The sequence below is a fragment of the Lasioglossum baleicum genome, chromosome 17, assembly GCF_051020765.1.
Source record: "Lasioglossum baleicum chromosome 17, iyLasBale1, whole genome shotgun sequence".
NCBI classification, from domain to species: domain Eukaryota; kingdom Metazoa; phylum Arthropoda; class Insecta; order Hymenoptera; family Halictidae; genus Lasioglossum; species Lasioglossum baleicum.
This window is the reverse complement of record NC_134945.1, coordinates 5560709-5582895: the sequence shown is the minus strand read 5'-3', so window position 1 is coordinate 5582895 and position 22187 is coordinate 5560709. Positions and strand designations below refer to the sequence as shown.

Below are 22187 nucleotides of genomic sequence, written 5' to 3'. Positions count from 1 at the left end.
TAAACCGCATATGTTTATGCGGTTTTTCAGAGTATTATAACAATGCAAAAAGTAAAATTTTTTATTTTGTGTTTCAGATTGTTAAAATAGAAATATTTTATTTTTGAAATTGTATATCTTATTTAAAATACTATTTTCTTTAGGCAAAATAAAATCTAAAATATTAAGTAGTATTTGTATATAATATTAACAATATTACAATAGTCATCGTCGTTTTAAAAGTGTCTGAATATTACTGTGATTAGCTATATGTATTGGATTTATATTCCCTTTGTACAGTTTATACGATTTCAGAAGAAAGGTATTAATTTTAACGAATTCAATTTAATTTTCAAAAATCACATTTATTGGCGATAGATCCTGACTAGACACTTGGTGATACTTGCTAGTATTGACATGATTAATGGGCAACATTGAAACGTACGCTCTTCTTACAGCCTCTAAAACCGAAGACGAATCTCGAAATAAATATTTTGGCATAAGTTCTCATTGGTTCGCGTAATTTCCACATTTAACTCATTTAGTGAATCGACCGTGACGTGGAGTATTAGTAGTATTTTAATCGATTGCACAATTACGAGCTTCGCTAAAATGTTAGTTTATAAAAATGCCGGTTGATATATTACTCGAACAAACGTAATGTCTTGAATTTTGTTCTCTTAATCACGAGCAATTCAAATAATTTAGAATCCCGATTATCTTTGCACGATTCAATTCAGCTCTAGCCAATTTCGAACAAAAATAGATCTGAAGATATTTGAAGAAACGTCATTGTAATAACAATTAATTAGTTAAATTTGCAATAACAAACACAATGTGTTATTTTTAATTTATACAATAATATACTGTACTCTACCATCAATATAAACTATAATATTTATCATGAAAAAAACAGACCAAAAGTTGCTATAATTTTTTTTAGAAAAACATTATTACAAACTACCTATGTATAACTTCACATTGATATTTTACATCTTATTTCACGTTGATATTATATAGTTTCGCAAAATTTTTTATTTTGTATCCATAGAGCAGAAACTGATACCAAAAGGTCTTTGCACGTGCATAAAGTTATAAACATAAATTAAATCGTTATTAGGTTATATGAAGTACCTGATAAACATGAGCAGGTGAAACAGAAAATAGTGAAAATGTCAGGAGATTTTAAGAACTCAATTATATTAATTGTAGCTCATTAGAATAATTTGTAATATATGTATATTCTTTTGGTTATCTTCAATCGTATAAATATTTAAAAATTTGTGACTATAAGTAGCTTTTATCTAATCACAGTTCTCTGCATTTGCAACGAGTCGCAACAAAATCGTACAAATTAGAAAATATTTATATTTTCAAGTGAACGAATGTATGTCACAACCCAATATTAAGAGAAGAAATAAACATCTATACAGCTCTCTCTTTCTTTTATTTAAGTTTTAACGTTGGGACTGCGGATTTTATGCAAATTGAAATGTTTGTAATTCTTTCGCAAGAAATGGTAGCTAGATAACAATGTATTTCTTCTTTCAATAATTTTTCATGTCGAAGATAATGTAAAAGCTTTCTTAAATTCATCTAATCTTTTCACGGATCTTTTTGCGAAACTTTATGCAAAATAAAAATTGTCTGCATCGATTGCAAGAAATATAAATTAAATGGAATATTATTTCCTCCCTTAATGATTTTAATAGAGGAGAAATCATATATCGAGATATTCAATTTTGAAAATTTTTCAACAATTACGAATTTCATCTGCTCTCTTCAATTTTGCTATAAATGCATAAGGTCTAGTTATAGTAAATGTCTAAAATTCGCAGACTAGTCGTTAGCAACGCTATACAATTAATTGTTCACGTTTCTATTCGATTAATCAGCAATTTAATAAACTTTTAAATGTTTTCGGCGCAACGGTTCGATCGTTTATTACGAATTATAAAGCAACTTTGCTAATTGTCAAACAGAATCAACGTTTCGATCCCAGTTTGGATCTTTTTCAAGATTTATTTGGATCGCGTCTGTAAATTAAATATGTTGTAATTTTGTAATAAACGATCGAACCGTTGCGTTGCGCCGAAAACATTAAAAAATTTATTATCAGCAAATACGATCGATAGAAGAAACATATTAATCAGCAATTTGATAGTTTTTACAGTCTTTGACATAGTTTTGTTGACAAGTTTTCTGCGATCGATGCAGAATATTTGCATTTTCATTTGCATTTACTAATTCAGTAGGCACTGAGAAAGTGGGGAATTTTTATGAGTAGACGTATCGCATATTTCAAACGGAATCTGTCTACTTTATTTTCGTCGTGCACCTCGACTTTCGTTCATTCCTCTTACACGAAGAACGATCGTGTACGCGAATGGTTAACAGTAGCTACGGATTAGCCAGCAGCAACACTACGGACACGTGTTTAGTCGAGACAGAAATTTGCGTGAACGGGCATGGCCGAAAGTTTTCAAACTCGGTCGGGCCGGTTCATTCGCCGCCGATTTTAAATTAGCTCGTGCGATGGGACAGGGGAATGCTTGGAAAATTCGTTGTCAGCTGTGCACCGGCCTTTGTGCTATCGAATTGTTACGCGGACTGTCTCTCCCATGCTTAGAATAACTTCTATCCGAAAAAGAACCACGAAAAAGTTCAGTTCCTTGACCTCAATTTTGAAAATCTTATCCATCTATCGCCAGTCTGCGGATTTCTTTTTTATCGCGAATTCCCATTTTTGTAGACTGTTTTCTTCGAAGCTGCAGGAAGAAACAGGATCACGCTTGACGAAAAATCGTTGCGATAACAATTAATATAGTAACACGTTTTGCATAGTTTTCCTATCACTTGCCAGATGAATAACTATCAGTTTCTAATCGCTAGACTACGGATTTTTATGCAAAATAAAAATTGCCCGCATTAATTGCAGTATACGGAAGATATTGTATACCCAAAGAAATGAATTTGTTGAATAAAGGGTGCATTCTGACAATCTCGATAATCGTAAATTAAAAATATTAGAACCTATCATTTTGACGGATCCCGTGCCAAGTGTCAGAGTTGGACAAAAATTTTATTTAACCCTTATGCGATCCTCAGGATAAATATTCACCCATTTACTATTTTCACATACTGTAAAATCATTGGACCCTTTATGTCCTATGTTGTGAGATGTATTTCTTTAACATGTGACGTTACAAATGGAACATAATTTGTTGATTTCACGTGTAGAGCAAACGTGCGTGAATTATTATGCGAGTCTGTTTTTTATGCAACTATTCTTGAGGAGAACCCATTTTATTCGAAATTTTTATTTGAATGAAATTTTTGCCCAACTCTGCCCACGTGTACAAATTTTATGTGTTGCGTCGTTTAGAAAATTTTACGAGCAGTATTGTTCTTGAAAACAATTTGTATCCTCTACCGAACACGCCGTTGTGTGTTTTTAATGTAGCAAACTACTCATGGTCGATGGAATTATTACAGGTATTTAGAAACAATGATGCACCTGTTCAAAGGTAACGTCGGCTCGGGTATATTTGCGTTGGGAGATGCCTTCAAGCATGCGGGATTGCTGCTGGCTCCACCACTTACAATCTTCCTAGGGGTGATTTGTGTTCATGCGCAACATATTCTTGTAAGTAACCGAGATATCAAAATAGTATACATATGAGGCAACGCTCGAACCACACTATTATCTTTTACAAGCAAAAATCAATTGACGAACCTTTAACTGAAAATCTCACATCTTTTCTCTATTAAATTAACCTTTCGCACTCGGAGATATTTTCTCTCGAACATTATACATTCCTTCCGACCTAGAATAATTCCATTCTATTGGGTTGGCAAGAAGGTAATTTCGGTATTTTAAGGTGAAATAAAACCGAATTTCTTTATTCAAGCAATGAACTTTAATGAATAAGATTTTTTAATACAAGAAAGTTCATATCTTGAATAAAGAAATTCGTTTTTATTTATTCAATTATTCACTTTTTTCTTTGTATGAATATGAAATTGATATAATACCTCACAGAATACATTAAATGTTTAGTAATTGATTAAATACCAACATATTTAATAATGTAAATAATATTATTTAATATCACCGCTCGACTGCTAAGGGTTAAAGCTTCAGCATTAAAACCTTAACGCCGCACTATGGGCCAAACCGATGAAATCTGTGTCAAAAGAACTTTCGATAGAAATTAGATAGAGCGATGAAATTTTTTTTTTAATAAAAGCTGAAACTTTGCAGAATATGGGATAATTATGGAAATTGTGGTACGAACGTTTTTTAACCTTCAAAGAATTCGTTAAACTTGCACAATTTCAAGAAAATTGTGGTTTTTTCAATACCACGCGCGGAAAAAATTTTTTTTTAACATGCGACACATCATTTCCTGGAGATTTTTGCACGCTGATTTCAAAATTTGTCTACGACCTCAGGATTTTGCAAGAAATCTTTTCGTTGAAATGATTTGGTAACCCACTAGTTTGCAGGAATATTGTATTCTCATATATAAAACACATTAAAAATAATCATAATGAAGGATTTGAACGTTTACTTAAAATCAGCGTGAAAAAATCTACGGGAAATGATGTGTCGCATGTTAAAAAAAAATTTTTTACGCGCATGGTATTGGAGAAACCACAATTTTCTTGAAATTGTGCAAGTTTAACGAATTCTTTCAAGGTTAAAAAACGTTCGTACCACAATCTCCATAATTTCCCATATTCTGCAAAGTTTCAGCTTTCATTTCAAAAAAATTGCATCGCTCTATCTTATTTCTATCGAAAGTTCTTTGATTTTGACACAGATTTCGTCGGTTTGGCCCATAGTGCGCTGTTGCGAGAGTTTAGTTTTAACAGTACATTCGATTAATAACAATTTTGAAAGATCATATATCATGGAACAAACATTTAAAATTAGAATTTTCATGACAATGTGTGATAGTTAGACAACGGATTTTATGTCGAAAACGAGTACGTGTAACTTGGAAGAATTTAGAAACTGTTACACTGTCATTATCAACCTGTTAAACATATTAAGAAAGAAAATAAATTTCTATTTCACTCCAGTTTGTTGCACTTCACGTAGAAAACTTTGATATCGCATAAAGATCTGTTGTCTAGCGATAATAAATAAATATTCTATATATTTCCACAATTGCAATAATCGTAAAAGAAAAAATCAGGAACAAATTAAACTAACCCATCCATTGGAACAGTTTCATTCGACTCGTACATATACTTAAATAATGTGCAGTTAACTAAAAAGACATACAATAGTAAAAATTGGTTAATTATCATCTATGTGAAACAATTTTGATCGGTTCAAATTTGTGCGATTATTCCAAATGTCCCTTTTTATTTATTTACGACGCAGATGTATGACGTACATTTAGTAATGAGTCACAACTGAATCGTTAAAATTAGAACATGTTTACATTTTCTATCGATCGAATTTGTGTTACAATAATTATGGTGGTCACGTTAGGTGGTCCACCTTGTATTTCACCGTGCTCTCCTGCATATAACGAAATGAAAATTTTGCAAAATTGTCACAGGTAAAATGCAACGAGGAGGTGACGAGGAGAGTGAACAATCCGGTTGCCGCGTCTGGGTTCGCCGGTACCGTGGAAATGTGCTTCGCCACCGGCCCTCTCTCACTCCGAAAATACTCCGTGCTTATGAGGTTTGTATGCGTGTCCGAGAAAGAGAGATGAAATACGAATCCTATCGACTGTTTGTTTAGCGTCATACCGAAATCCGTTTGATGCATTAAGTTGAAACAAAGCGTAATTTTTCGTGAAAAATAAATAACGAAGCAGTCGAACCAATTTGTTCGATAACACTTCAAACCAGGGATCGAAATGAACAATTGTCATTTATTTTTAACTCTCATATGTCCTACGGAAAATCTGTGAAAGATCTCGGCAGAACGCTTCACCCATTTTTGAAGCACTTTGTACATTATTGAAAAAAACACCAATTCTCACACACACATTAAAAGTAGTTGCATAAAAGATCTTAGTTAGGATAATATCTTGTGCATTTTTGCTTTACATTTTCAATCGATAAACTACGCTTTATGTGTAATCGCATTTTAAAGAAATACATCTTGCAACACAAACAGGAAGAAATCAAATATTTTGTAGTATTTAAAAACGGAAAATGAGTGAATTTTCACCATGAGGAACGTATCAGAGTTGGGAAAATTTTGTACGGACTTGTATTGTTCCTGTACGACTTTTATGGGAAAGAACGTTAGCCTTAGGTACTTCTTCAAAAAGTATTCTTATGGAACAAATGTTTTTGAATTTGTACAATAAAAGTTTCACGCGAACAAATTATTTTATAAGGTTTACTAAATAGGGGCCGACAAGAGAAACATTTAACCCGTAGCACTCGAGGGGTGATTCTGAGGTGCCACTAAAAGTTGCTGTACCATTATTTAAAATATTGTTTACATTGTTAGATTTGTTGGTATCTAATCAATTACGAAACAGTTAAGTACTGTATGAGGTGTTATATCAATTTCATGCCCAATAAAATGAAACAAATCGTATAGAATGGAATTATCTTAGGTCAGAAGAAATGTTTAATTTTCGAATTAAAATTGCTCCGAATGCAAAGGGTTAAATATTACAAATAACTCGCGTTTTTAGAATGTCAATTAAACTGTAATAATTGCTTACTGTTGTTATAGTATGTACAACCCATTGAATACCGTCTAATATTTGCTATTGGATTGGCAAATATAATAAGTTCGTTCGGTTTTTTACAGTGGAATAAATCACAAAAACCGAACGAACTTATTGCCAACCCTATATGTACAATGATTTAACATCGAACTATCTGTCTCTTTAAGAGAAAAATTTATGTTTTCGAACTTTAAAGCGTTCACTCTTCAGAATTTTCTTATCTATTTCCCTCATTTATAACATCAGGATGTTTTTCGAAATAGTTCTACGATCTGTTACTTAAACAGAAACTATCAAGAAGAGTTCTCTCATTTTTCCGATCTCTGGTTTAAATATTTCTTGAACAAACATTTCGGCTGTTTCTTTATCTGTTTCAACGAAAATATGAATAATTCGAATGTATTGTTGTACAATTATTTGGGAATGGCGACTTACGAGAAACTCTCGATATGATGTTTCAACAATATTTCAATATGTTACGCAAAGTTGTATTTTTTCGATTGGTTTCGTTTTCGAAGGAGAAAAGCTCAAATTGTATGAATTTCATTACTTAGTTTGTATATTACTCCAAAGAGCCTTAATTCCGGCACGCAAATATTTTCCATGTTTTCGTTAATTTGTTACGCTTCGCGAGCAAATTTTGTTTAAATTTAATATCATTCCGTTTTGTTGCTGCATAAATTTAGTAAAAGGAAACCAAAATTAAACGTGTGCGACGTAATTGCAAGTACAAACATCTTTTTCTAAAGCGAAATGCATAACAAATTGTTATTATTAACAATGTTTCTTTCATATCTAATTCGTACAATCATATATTTTCTTCTTTCTTGATTTTTATAACTTGCAGTAATCCCAGTTGTCCAGGATTACCCTTACGTAATAGTTTTTGAAAATCATAATTTACATTTTCGTTCGTCCCTTTGTTCCAGAAAAATGGTTAACATATTTTTATGTATTACGCAACTCGGATTTTGCTGCGTTTATTTCGTTTTCATTGGCAGGAATATGAAGCAGGTGAGTGTTCAATCTTATCAATAAGCTAATATTTAAACACAATCCATCTCAATCTTTTTTTCTTTTTCTCTCCACTGGTCCACCTTCCTCATCCACTCCTCCCCTTATCATCTAAATCTAATACTTCCCTTACCATCTCCTGCCATCCTCTTTCCCCATCCAACCTCATGCATACTTCCCATACATGCTCCCACGTCTCATCTCCTCATCCACACACTCTACATTTTCTCGCTTTCTCATCCATCGAATACATTTAACAAGAAATTACTCGTTAAAGATGTCGATATCCATACTATTTCTACTTCATTTTATATGTTTCTTCAAGATCGGATCTTTTACCAAATAATGCAGAAAATGTCTATTTCGCATAAAGATCCGCAGTCTATATATGGGATCTATAAAAAAATCTTGAAACACAGAAAACATAGAAAGCTGAAATTTGGTACACATGCAGCTGTTAGCTGTTAGCTCAAAGTAGTGTATGAATATGCTTTTATCCCGGAAATCTTTCAGGAATAATTGCTAAAATTAAATAAGTGTTATTTCTCTGTCCTCTGTAACGGTAAAAAAATCTCGAAACACAGAGGACATGGAAAGCTGAAATTTGGTACTCGGGTAACTGTTAGCCCAAAGTAGTGTATGAATATGCTTTTATCCCGGAAATTCTACAGGATCAAGTGGTAAAAATAAATTAGCGGCATACCTCCAGAAATAAGCCAGCCGTTGATTTTTCAACGGGAACTCTGCTAGTAAACGAATAATTGTAAAAAGTAAGTGTGTATATTTAATGTATAATGTAATTTCTGCCGTAGGTGTTGGACGTGTATGGAATCGAGATGGACGTCCATCAACATATGGCTGTGGTCCTGATCCCCATAATGCTCAGCACGTGGATCAGGAATCTGAAGTACCTCGTGCCCGTCTCGTCGCTGGCAAATTTTCTAGTGACCGCGGGCTACATCGCCACTATGTATATAATGTGCCACGATCTGCCGCCCATTAGCGAGAGGGACTACGTGGCAAAGTGGCACGATCTCCCTCTGTTCTTTGGCACTGTGATATATTCTTTCGAGGGTATCACGTTGGTAAGCGTCTACACATGCTTCGTCGCATTTATGTAACACTTATTTTGGCAACCGGTAATTTCGTCGCGAGTCCGTCCTACAGCAACCGAACTCGTCCGAACTTTCCGACGCGCGTTCCGAAGACATTGATACGCACACACTATGAAAACTGCTTAACCCCCACATCTTGTTCCCCCTTATCTTAGTCACTTTTGCAGGTACACAAAAGTGCACGAGGACAAATCGCGATTTGTGCCATTTACCTTTCGGATAATTTCTCTTTGAATTTTTGTGGATCGTGGACGATGTTTTGGTCATTTTTATCATCGTATTCTAACTGATTAGTAGACTGCGGATCTTCATGCATTTATGAAGAAATTGGTTCGGTGAAAACAGAATACTTATTGTTGTTTTTAATATAACAAAGTCATTAAGGGATGAAGTCAATTTTTATTTCACTCCTGCTTTTCACGATCGATGCAGAACATTCCTATTTTGCTTAAAGATGCGCTGTCTACTGATGAAAAACGGATTTTAAACATGTCGATATGTCTTGAAATGAACTTGTGCAGAGAATTCATGAAACACGAATCAGATCGGAATTTATACATCTACCAAAAATCGTTCCAAAAATGTGGTACTTCCTTCCTTTGATGTAACTTTTTCTTTTGCGGAAATGAAATCCCCGCGGGAAAACACGGACCAATTGGAACGCGGCTACAGCGAAAATGGTATTGACATGGACTGTGCCAGAATCTGTTCGCTGTGATTGGCCCGTGTTTTTCATTAATGACTCCTTAACAAAGCCGCGGAGAATATTTTTGCACAGAAAGAAGTTGCTTGAAATTATCTCGGGTATCAGCCCTTCCAAAGAAATTGATTTCTGTATGTCAGAAATGAATAGCTATAGCTTGAAAGAGTATAATTTTCGAACTACCAGAAATTTTATAATTCAATATTTTTTCTTACGACGGACGCAACAAATTTTTATTTTTGCTTAAAGATCCACAGTCTTGATAAAACCACTCCATTTAAATTCTAATCTTTGAGCAGCAAGCTTAGTTATTAGCTATTTATATTGAGTTGAATAAAAAAATGAATAACTAAATATGATAAAATTCTAATTTATACAGGATGAGTCCGAAGAAACAGAACAACTTAAATATCTTCGTTACTTTTCGTAGTACAAAAAAACTTCTTAGGACACAGTTACACTGTTTGAAGGGTCACATGTAACGGTGTAAGGGAGAAAATTTTCGAGGTCTTTTTTTATGAGATTTCAAGGTCATCGATATTTTTTTAAATGGAATGACGTATTTTTTAATACAGCAATCGATGCAACGGGACATTCGTTATAAAAAAGTACTAACCTATGTATGTCGAAAAGTTAGTGTAGTTCACGAGATATTTCAATTTAAATAACTCTAAAACACCATTACTGTCGTACTAAGGCGTTACAGAAGTAAGTAAATGCTAACTTCAATTTCAATTTCAATGTCAATTTTTCAATTTCAACTTCAACTTCAATATCAACTCTTGAACTTCATTTTCAACTTCAATTTTTCAATTTCAACTTTCATTTCAACTTCAATTTCAACTCTTCCATTTCAATTTCAATTTCTACTCTTCCATTTCAACTTTAATTTCAATATCAACTCTTCAACTTCGTTTTCAATTTCAGTTTTTCTATTTCAACTTTAATTTCAACTTCAATTTTTCAATTTCAATTTCAGCTCTTCACTTTACACTAGAAACTAGAAACTAAACGCTAACGTCTTAGTACGACAGTAATGGTGTTTTAGAGTTATTTAAATTGAAATATCTCCTGAACTACTAACTTTTCGACATACATGGGTTAGTACTTTTTTATAACGAATGTCCAGCTGCATCGATTGATGTATTAAAAAATACCTCATTCCATTTGAAAAAATTTCGATAACCTTGAAATCTCTTTAAAAAATGACCTCGAAAATTTTTTCCCTTACACCGTTACATGTGGCCCTTCAAAAAGTGTAACTTTGTCCTAAGAAGTTTTTTTTTACAACGAAAAGTGACGGAGATATTTAGTTGTTCTGTTTCTTCGGACTCACCCTGTATTCCACGTTTGAAAGAAAAATTTAAGCAAACCCAACATCTTCCATACAAGTTATTTTCCGTCCGAGGACTGAGTGAGAGTTGTTTTTTACAAACGAAAGACAATTACTTGTTTCGACCTCCGCATTAACACGTTGCCAGATTTTGTTTATCGCGTGTAAAATGTAAAAGGATTAAAACCGTAATTAAGACTATAAACCAGGCATGCACAACTTGTAGCTCCAAGAGCAGCTCGTGAACGGCTCCTGTTGCAGTTCTCTTACGTGTGCCAGCCAGCTCGCGACTGGCTCACGAGCCGAATCGAGAGATCCCGCTCCCAAATCGTCCAGTTGTGCATGCCTGCTATAAACCTTAATTTCTCAGTTTTTAGTTGATTAAATTATCTTTTGTTTCAGGTGTTGCCCCTAAAGAATGAGATGAAGAAACCAAGTAATTTCAATAAGCCGCTAGGTGTCTTAAATGTCGGTATGGTCGTTGTGGGCTTCATGTTCGTCGCGATGGGTTTCATATCTTATTTAAAATACGGTGACGCGGTAGCAGGATCAGTCACGTTAAATCTCGAAACGAAAGAAGTGTAAGTATAAATTTATTATCCACGTCTCTATCTCGAAAATAATATAATATAATATATATTTTCTTTCACTCGGCCCAAATCAATTTTTTCGTATCAATATATTAATTCTATACGTTAATCATCCGCTAAATATGTATATTTACATGGTTCGTAACACTAGAACTATCAAACCAGTAAAAATGACAGGTCCCTAATTTTTTCTTTCAAAATTACTGAAATTATAGAAACGATCATATGTATACAGAAGTTTCCGAATGTGAACCTTCTCATTGAAGCACTTGTCATCATAACAATTATATGAAATCTTTATACATACATATACATACTTCTTTGTCACCTTTGCAATTATATGTACTATAAGGCCTTACACGATCAAATTTGTTCCTCTTGTTTGTTCTGCAAAATATAAAACAAAAATCGTAGATTAAATTTCTAGCGGTCGTTGTAAAGGGGAAGATTTATTTTTAAAATCTGTTGATAGTCCAGTCAACGAAAAGTTGTAGAGGGAAATGGAAGGAACATAATTTTTAACTTTGGGTCTTTGTTTGGACTAGTGAGGAGGTAAACATACTAAAAGTCCTCACTCCTTGAAGGTGAGCGGAGTACCGGGGGGCACGTAGAAGGTACCCTTTTTCGATTTTCCACCTATATCTCGGAAATTATGCATCCTAGCGATGAGACCATTCTATACAAAATTACAACTGACAAAACGTGCCAGAAGGTTAATTCAATTCAGTTTTTCGCTATCTCGCATAGTTTCCGGGTTATCCGCGCTCAAAGTTCACGAATTGTGCCGAAGAGTTAGCAAGTCTTTGAGCGCGGATATCTCGAAAACTATGCGAGATAGCAAAAAACTGAATCAAATTAATCTTGTGCCACATTTTGTCAGCTTTAATTTTGTATAGAATGGTCGTATCGCTAGGACGCATAGTTTCCGAGATATCCGCGCTCAAAGTTCACTATTTTATTATTTGACTAGCTAACTCTTCAGCACAATTAGTGAACTTTGAGCGCGGATGTCTCGGAAACTATGCGAGATACCGAAAAACTGAGTAGAATCAATCTTGTGCCACATTTTGTCAGCTTTAATTTTGTATGCTAGGACACATAGTTTCCGAGATATAAGCGGAAAACCGAAAAAGGGGACCTTCTACGTGCCCTCCTGTACCCCGCTCACTTCCAAGGAGTAGGGACTTTTAGTATGTTTACCTCCTAACTAGTCCAAAAAAGACCCAAAGTTAAAAATGGTGTTCCCTCCATTTCCCTCTACACCCCCCTTATGAGCATTCATTGACTGGACTATGATATTACAGACGATTTAATTTTTGGATCAAATTCTTTTACCAAAAACGGGCTAAACTTCGCCTGAGGAGACCAGAAATTTTTAACTTTTGTTTATATAATCCTGTAGATTTTTACGAGAAAATGCCGGCGCCCTTACCTATCAAAGATGGTGAAAATCGCTGAACCTTAAACACTTCTAACTTTTGAATCAGTGGATTCCTAAGATTAAAACTTGGATTTTCTGCATTTTACTGTCAGACTCTACAGTATAATATAATATGTATACAAAAAAGTTAAAAATTTCTGGTATCTACAGTTGCTTGCTATGACGTACAAAAATATCCCAGGAAAACTAAATGATGGTAAAATGATGGAGAATCGAATATTCGGAAATACTTATTAGAATACAAATACTTATTAGATCCACTGTGCTTCAGTGCTTTTATTAGTCGATAGTTTTAGTGTTAAATTATTAGACAAGAAAACTCGTTTCAATCACAATGTTGCTAAATTGGTAAATGCTTGTTTTCTTTTCTTGTAAAATCATTAATGGAAATATTTGGCAAGTGATTAGCGAGAAAATGTTCTGTAGCCTAAGGATTAAAGCATAATGGTTTTGTGTATTGATGTTAAATCGAAATCGCTTTGCCGACTCTCTACAGTAGATTATTATGCGTCCAGGTGATAAATCGTTCTGCGTAATGAATAATCAAAATTCTCTCAAACAAATCAAACTGATACTGAAAAATAGCAAGACGCAAACGTAGTTAAGAGAAAACTCTTTGTAACATAATTTTCTGTTGCATACAAAGGGTGGATGGAAAAATCGTCGTCGTGCATTCAAGGTTTCTACCATATAGTATTTTTTTCGAAGTGCTGTATTATTCAGTTGCTGCCTACACTGAAACAGAGTTTCGGTGAATTTTGCTCCCCCTCCTCCGAACAAATCCTACTAACAAAAAAAAGAAAAACGGATAATGATTCTCTCTTTTTTCTTTCCGCGTGTTCGCCTAATATTGCATGCTGCGTTATTTTAACGTACGAGTTCCGATTTCGTGATAATTAATACATAATATACAAATATGTGAAGATATTACGATACGTTTGACTATGTGACAACATGTACGCCAGAGACTTGTATGCAATCGTTGGATAAATGTGCTTCTGTCTTTTTTGCAGTTTACCTCAGTGCATAAAAGTTGCCATCTCTTTAAGTATATTGTTCACTTATGCACTGCAATTTTACGTTCCTGTCGCGATCATGTGGCCAGGAGTCGTGAATCAATTTGGTCCATTCAGGTGGCCAGTTCTGGCAGAGACTGTTTTCCGTTCCTCGTTATGTTTGGTCACATGTGAGTAGAAAATATATCATACTTTACTTTCGTTTCAATCATTCGCGGGAGAGGATTTTGGAAAATGTTAAATATACTTTCCTTAGCGGGCTAAATGGTGTAACAACCCATTAAGCAATCTGATCTTGATTTGGTATGAATTTGATACGAAACTTTGTAAGCAACTACCGATCGATCTGTTGACCGCATTAGGCTCGGTATCTGCTTGCAAAGTTTGGTGCTAAATTCAAATCCTGCTCCAAGCAACCCTAGTATGGAGCATTTATGGTTGGCTAACGGTGGCTAACGGTTGGGAGTTGGTTAGGATATGCTACGCTAGTCCTACCTACAACCAAACTTTATGGCAATTTGCCAACGAATATCCAACGTTGGGTCTACAATTATTATAGTTGGATAATTAAACTTTACGTATGATAATATACTAATACATTGGCCCAACATATGATTACCATCAATGTTGTCCATCATTTGTTACCATCGTGTAACTGAACCTCTCACAGACGTTAGAACCGTTGCTGCTAGAAACTTGTTAATTATTACATTACAAATTGATTTTGTTGTTTTCCTATTTGTGGATATACAGAGTGTTTGGTAACGGGTGGTACAAGCGAAAATGGGGTGATAATACATGAAAAATCAAGTCGAAAAAAAGGAACAACATTTTTTCGTTTGGCAACTTATTTTCTAGAAAATCGAGTTTGAAAATGCAGCGAATACACGTGCCATTGCATAGGAATCGTCTGATGCGTCGGACCATGATCAACCAATTCTACTTTCTGCATATACTAAAGCACGTACCCGGCGAAAATTCGAAGTCGATTTTCTCGAAAACAAAGCCTCACGTGAAAAAATTTTGTTCTATATTTTCGACTTATTTTTTCATGTAGAATCACCCCCTTTTCGCTCGATTTTGGGCGACCAGAGCGTTCAGCATCTACGGTGCTTGTACGACCGCGTTTAAATTCAGCATACCAGTCAATAATAGTTGATTTCCCTGGTGCAGAGTCCCCATAATGCTTATCAAGCCACTATTTGGCTTCAACAGTATTTTCCCCATCAAAAAACAGTGTTTAATTAACACACGAAATTCCTTTCTATCCATTGTCTTGAAAACTACAAAACTGGGCTCACTAAAACGACTGTAACCTCTAAACTAACGGTCAGAATGTCATGAAATTTTGACACGTACTGTTTGAAGGTTAGTACTACCCGGAAATCACGTGGGTCTGTCAACAATGTTGCCATATACGTGTCAGACCGGGGACTTATTGAGTGATGTCTTCGAGTAATGTCTGCAGCTATGAAGAAAAATTGACGACAACCATTCTGTTGCAGTTATACTAGCAGAAGCGATACCTGAACTGGGCCTGTTCATATCGTTGGTGGGTGCAGTGAGCAGCACCGCGCTGGCTCTCATCTTTCCACCGATTATCGAGATGGTAGTTTGCTGGCAAAACGCGTCCCTCGGGATGTTCACGATGACGAAGGACGTCGTGATAGTGCTGATCGGACTGCTAGGTTTCGTTACCGGGACGTACGAAAGCCTCACCGCAATTATTCGGGCGTTTAGCAAGTAATTAAGCTAGTGTTTGTAAAAAATCTAATCGTTAATATTACTTGTACACACGCGCGTAATCAACTGTACATGACATTTACGTGAACATAGGCAAATGATTGTTGGTAGAGTCGGGAAATCCTTTCCGAAAGGAACGTTCGCACAATTATATTATTTATTAGTCGCACTTGTAATTTCTCCTTTCTTTGATTAGCACGAATCTTACATATTCTTCAGCACGTTTCCTTCTTTATCTTTCCTACAAAATTGTTAATATGTTGCATTTTTTCGAATGTTCTAAACTGTGAGGAAAAATTGTACATAATAATGCATCTTTAGGAGACATTACAGTTCCACGAACAGGGTAACCAATCTCAAGTTTTCCAGTTTCGATATGTAACAATTTTAACAGGTTCACCACCAGCGTTCATTGCAAAATTTCTTTCTTTCTTTTATGGTTTCAATAAGTCAGTGTTTCCGAAATTCTTTTAATTTTTACACTGTTTTGAACATCACCTATTCATTGTTATCATAAAATCCACTAAATGCAACATATCCTCTTATGAAATATGAATAAAAATACTGTTCACAGAGAAAATTAGGAATTTTCCGAATATAACGCAGTTATGACAAAACTGTGAATAGATTAAATGCAAAACAGTGAAACATTGATGAATTTCGACATACGTAATTGCCCTATGCTCGACTTATTCAAACGATTGAGAAAAGGAATAAACGTTTATAGCTGTTGTATGTTGCAGTTCATGCAGACAATTTCTATTTTGCATAAAAATCTGCGGTATGGTTCTAATTTTAAACAACGACGTGTACAATATTAATTTGATTTTCTTTATGTGGAGTACAAAATTGTTGTCGAACGATCTGTGACGCTGGTAGGGAACGTGTCAACTCCATTCGTCAAAAGACAACGAATACGCACAGGAAATTTGTAACGTCTCTCGTATTTTGAGAAGAAGATAATACAGGAGACTGGTAAAATTCTTCGAAAACTGCTTATCACGATCATAGAAATCGCCTGTTCAAGTGAGTTCACGATGTTAGTTGTTTGTGTCCCGAAAGCGACATACTAGCCATAAGATTATGCCGTAGATACGTAGACTGTTCGTTGTAAGATATAAACCAGATCCTATTGTAAAAAATAAAATCGACTGTAATTACCGTGATACGTAGCTCTAATGAACCGAAGAAAAAAAAAGAGAGAAAATAGTGAAGATGTAGAGAAAAATTGAAAAGGAACCAGACAAATGGTTTTGCAGTCGTTACGAATTTTTATTATACTCGACGATCGTGTGATATAAAAGACAAAAAGGGAAGACTCTTTGTTTTTTACTGAAAACGCAGAATGTAATTCTCACGATTTTTTTGAATCACGTTGTTGCGTCAGGGTGTCGTGTTATTCCGAAAATTTTTGAATTTTAATCTAAAGTTTATCTCTTCCGAATGTGTTTCTTCTCGTTTGAATGCGAACGATCGATCGATCACCCTGACCGACAATTACTATTTATCGATTAGTATTGATACGCCTCACACGCATACATCCACACATTGTTATCGTTACATCATTTATTGTAAGGACTTCAGATTTTATGATACTCTTGAGAAAACTTGCTGGACGTTTTCACGGCGGATGAACGCTTCTTTAACCCTCGGCGAATTGTCAGCGGATCAAATGGTCTGTTTTGGACCCGCTATAGTTATTACGTATGTAATTAATCTTCATAATATTTCCCGGTAAAATTGTTCTCCCGTTTAACGCTTGTGCACTGTTCAGGTAACTGTTGAGCCATGTCCACACCGAAACGACTTTCTGTCGCCTCTTGTTGCCTTCTTTTTCTTCTTTTGTTCGGCTAAAGCGGCGACTTCTTTAAGATACATGCAACATCAGCTAGAAGTTCAAACGAATCAAAGTTGATGCTTGATTAACACTAGGTTTAACATTTCTAATTTACTACTATTGAGATTCTAAAGTTGCATCCACCAGGAATTATTTAACAAATTTGTAAAATGCCTAAAAATTTGCATAGATACATTTTAGTTATTTTTATACAGTCGTATAACATAATCGTTTTTAGCAGTCCATAAACCTAGTGTCAAGTGATTAATAATCACTGATTATTCTTCTTTGAAAAAAAAATTATCAAAGTGCTGTAGATTGAACAATTTAATGTTTTGCACACATGTTTCGTTATTAGGCTACGGGGTTTCATGCAAAATAAGAATTGTCTTAGTCCGTTGTAACATAAATTAATTTAACAATGTCTTTAAATTCTTCGAATTTCGTCTTTTCACTTTTGTATTTGACCTATTAATTTTTGTCATAACTGCATAATATCCAGTCTATTATGTTTCAAGAAGGTACAAATATCTAATTTACTAAGCGCCTAATTTTTACGTAATTATCTTTAATATGTTGATTATATTAGTGCATTGTTCTCATGATGGAACAGTTTAGATGGCTTGGGCTGTTGTATTCATCTGGAAAAGGAATTAACATCAAAGATAATCTTACGACTATGGTTGTCCGTTGTACTAAAATAAAATTTATTATAAATTTGTATTAAATTCTATTTCAGTACAAACTTCATTTTGTACTTTATGTTGTAATAAAGCAAACGAAACGTATTTTGATCAATTGTTAAGACTCTTTCATAATGAAGATTTTAATCGATTTAAACGATGAAATGTGCTTATTGAAAATATTCTTATAATTCTGGTACAACAACTAAAGCTATATTTATCTGAAACTATATTAGTTAATCCTGCATTGAAAAGTCATAGAGGTCAATTTACAAAATACTGTTTCGAGAAAAGTGGTTGAAATCGTAATTTTGTATATAATGTGTCATTTATTAGAACTGGAGTAACAAAAAAGTCGATGTTTAGGCCTTTAATAGAGAATATCCTGTCAAGGAAAAAACCTTATTATTAATTCAATTTATTTATTAATACCGATTGCAGTATATGATATATAAAGCATTGTTATTAATTTATACGTTTTCTAAAATGATCTGAACGATGCACAAGTGTTAACATGTACACTGTACACTATATGAAAAGAAATGAAGTATTACATACGCTTCCTGTTTGTAGGTGCTATGACTTATTCTTTATAATTTTTAAACACCGCCTTTCTATTACAGTGCAACACGAAAAAATGCAATATCGACATATCACTTAAAGCGTATTAAACCAATGAATTACAGTAACGAGTCAGTATTTAATTGTAATTGATAGTAAAGATTGTAACCGCACTATATTCGTGTTTAACCCTTAGCACTCGAATGGTGACTCTGAGGCGCCACTAAAAATTGCTCTACCATTATTCAAAATATTGTTTACATTATTAAACATGTCGTTATCTAATCAATTACTAAACAATTAGGTATTATACCAATTTCATATCCATAACATTTAAAAAAAATCATAGCAAATGGAAATATCTAAGTCGGAAGAAATGTTTAATTTTCGAATTAACACTTTACCTACCGGAAGTCTATTAATCGGATTTTCAATAATTGTGCTGTACCTAAAGAAAGCACAGAAATTTTCTTTTACATTGCAATCTTAAATGAAACTATTAGATGACGCTTTTAAGGGTGACTTTTTAGTTCACAATGCAAATTGCTGTCGCTATTGAAGGTTCCATTAAAAAGTGTTTTGCCATTTAACATAGATTTTTCAAAATTATACAATAATCACCGGTCGGTAATGTGTTAAAATAACTCCGAATGCAAAGGGTTAAGAAGTTCTAGCGAACAGCGCAGGATGTTTTAAACACTTGTGGGATAGTGTACATGTTTTGTTTCTACGATGCTACTAAATCAACTGTTTATAAAGTAACATGATTAACTACAGACTACGGATCTCTTTAAACGAATGTCCATTTCCATTGATATTCAAAAGAAATATACAAGAAATTTCTTCATTTCTTTAAAAAATGCCATAAATTTTTTTTATGATACACGAAGACATTTTATTAAATACACAAAGATGTCTAGTCACAAATTTAGTATAGATTGGTATACAGTCTATTACGTATTCTCGACACCGAAATGCAGCACACAAAGTACATATTTTAATTTAGAATTACTATAATTGTATATTGCGAACACACAGGGTAATAAATTATAAAAAAATCTTGCGGTCGAGAATGTACGGTAACCGTTGCAGATAGTCACTGCGTTCGTCGAACGAGGGTTAAAGAGTCGAGTCGTAATATATGTAAGCGGTTGATGTAACATCAATGTAAATTATACATTTTATTTATTTCGTTCTCTTGCAGTCTCTAACGCCGTTACTTCTGTAAAGACTTCTGTAAAGGTGAAGATAAACTGGCGACAAATTGTACATTTTGTCACAGATCGACGAACCTACGCTAATCAATACCGTATTTTATGTGTACAAATTATACAATATTATAGTACCAAAAGAACATATATATGTTAAAATGAAAGAAACATCAAAAATGCAAAGTTGTAACAGCGTAAAAAAAACACGACACCTACATATTTTCAGATTGTAAGAGGCAAAGAAAAAGTTATTGGTATGTGCTTCCATTTTTAATTTATTCATTGTATAACTATTGTATAGTTCGTTCGTAATGAAGAATGATCGAAGAAGCCCGTGGTTTTCGTCAAGTATGTTAAGCAGGAATAGATCAATGCAAAGAAAGGAACCTGTGGAAATTACAAATACAGAATTACCGTTGTAAAAATAACACTTTTCAGTAACACGATCGATTTGAGGTCTTTGTTTTTCTTTGGAAATGTTTTGATATTTTTATTATTCAAGGAATCATTTCCTTCGATTACGCAGCTCTCGAAATCGACGATGGACTCCTAGGACTATCCGTGAGTGTATTGTACCGATATAGTATTACTTGTTTAAGCGCGACACGTCGATGTAAAATGTCGGGGTCACAGATTATTGTGTCCGCTGTCGAGTACAAAGTCTCTCAGGGATACTTTATATACACGTATACATTTAGATATTCAGACATGTTTTCTCTTTTAGGTATTAGCCGTGTAGCGTGACGCTTTTTCATTTCTTCTTGGTCGATGGGTGATAGTCAATAAACATGAAAGTGACGAAACGCATTGTCTGTTGATGTACCAATCTGTTCACTACTGGCTCCGATCGGTTAAACAATACGCAAATAAATTGTTTGCCAAAATTAACTCTTTCTTTTGTGTGGTGGTCGAACTGTGGAACAAATTTTAAATGTCGAAAACATCGACATGCTTTGGTTGTTTGCTTAGGGTTGCCATCTATAAACTCACAGACCCTGGACTCTCCCGTCTGAAACCCGGACAATATACAGTAATGCCCCATTCTAAGACCGGCGGAGGGCACGACTCTATGTCCCTTCGCCTACCCTTTCCACTGGGGTGCATATCCCGCAGTGTTACCAGACAGGGGTAATCGAAAAGGAATCGGGGGAATACAAGTACCCCCTCTCTGATGACCAGAGTAATATGTGACACGTTGCGCGACGAGAATAGAGTAAGGCAGAGTGAGAGTGAGGCGAATGGAAGACACGTTGCGCGTGCGCGATAGGGACTGAACGGTGGAATAGGATAGTGGAAGGGGATAAAGGTGGAGACCCTGGAGGGGGAAATGATGTTGGTTTCAACCTCATTCTGGCATCACTGATATCCCGCCAGGGGCCTAGAAACTCGAGCTACCTCGGTCGCCGAGCAGTGTAAACGTGCCGCGTCGGGTCGGGTATATCGGTGTCAACCACTACTAATCCAATTACAAAACTTCTTTATTTTTCATTATTTTTTTATGGGACTTTCATCAATTTGTTTGTGGCATTTTTCCGATTCAACTTCATTTTCATCTTCAATTTTTCCATTTCAACTTTAATTTCAACTTCAATTTTAACTCTCCCATTTCAACTTCAGTTTCTACTCTTCCACTTCAACTTCAATTTCTCAATTTCATTTCGTTAATTTCAACTCTTCAATTTCAATTTCAACATCAAATTTTTAATTTCAACGTCAATTTCAATATCAACCTTTCAACTTCAACTTCAGCTCTTCAATTTCAATTTTTCAATTTCAACGTCAATTTTTCAATTTCAACTTCAATTTTTCAATATCAATTCGTTAATTTCAAATCTTCAATTTCATTTTCAACGTCAATTTTTCAATTTTAATTTTAACTCTTCAATTTACACTAGCAAGTAAATGCTAACGTCTTAGTACGACAGTAATGGTGTTTTAGAGTTATTTAAATTGAAATATCTCCTGAACTACACTAACTTTTCGACATACATAGATTAGTACTTTTTTATAACGAATGTCCAGTTGCATCGATTGATGTATTAAACTAGAGGGTTATTGTTGCTCGCGCGCTTCGGTCGCTCGCGAGTAGGGTTGTTTTTGCTCGCTTTGCTCGCTCGCGAGTAAGGTTGTTTTTGTTCGCTCACTTTGCGAGCTCGCGGATAGGACTGCTCTTGCGAAAGGTTTAGTGGTACGCATGGCTAGTAGTACCTACAGCTATTAATGTTTTTTTTTTGATTTGGTGTGTGAC

General features: G+C 34.6%; 1 protein-coding gene and 1 long non-coding RNA gene across 5 annotated transcripts in view; one reads left to right on the top strand and one right to left on the bottom strand.

Annotated features, from left to right (window-relative positions):
* LOC143217654 (proton-coupled amino acid transporter 2) overlaps positions 1-20367 on the top strand; it is an 88763-nt gene extending 68396 nt beyond the window's left edge. For 2 of the 4 annotated variants that reach the window (XM_076442175.1, XM_076442176.1), the window contains exons 4-11: positions 3475-3625; positions 5556-5683; positions 7622-7706; positions 8519-8791; positions 11260-11438; positions 13535-13567; positions 13902-14074; positions 15410-20367. In XM_076442175.1, coding sequence (XP_076298290.1) covers positions 3475-3625; positions 5556-5683; positions 7622-7706; positions 8519-8791; positions 11260-11438; positions 13535-13567; positions 13902-14074; positions 15410-15651 — 1264 coding nt within the window. In that variant the 3' untranslated portion in view covers positions 15652-20367. The remainder of the gene's footprint in view (positions 1-3474; positions 3626-5555; positions 5684-7621; positions 7707-8518; positions 8792-11259; positions 11439-13534; positions 13568-13901; positions 14075-15409) is intronic. The other 2 variants (XM_076442178.1, XM_076442177.1) reach the window with 2 other exon arrangements.
* Positions 13907-15504, bottom strand: LOC143217658 (uncharacterized). Its single transcript, XR_013010881.1, has 2 exons — positions 14524-15504; positions 13907-14448 (listed from the first exon to the last, which is right to left on the bottom strand). It is a non-coding gene; the product is annotated as an uncharacterized LOC143217658 (long non-coding RNA).
* Positions 20368-22187: the final 1820 nt, after the last annotated feature.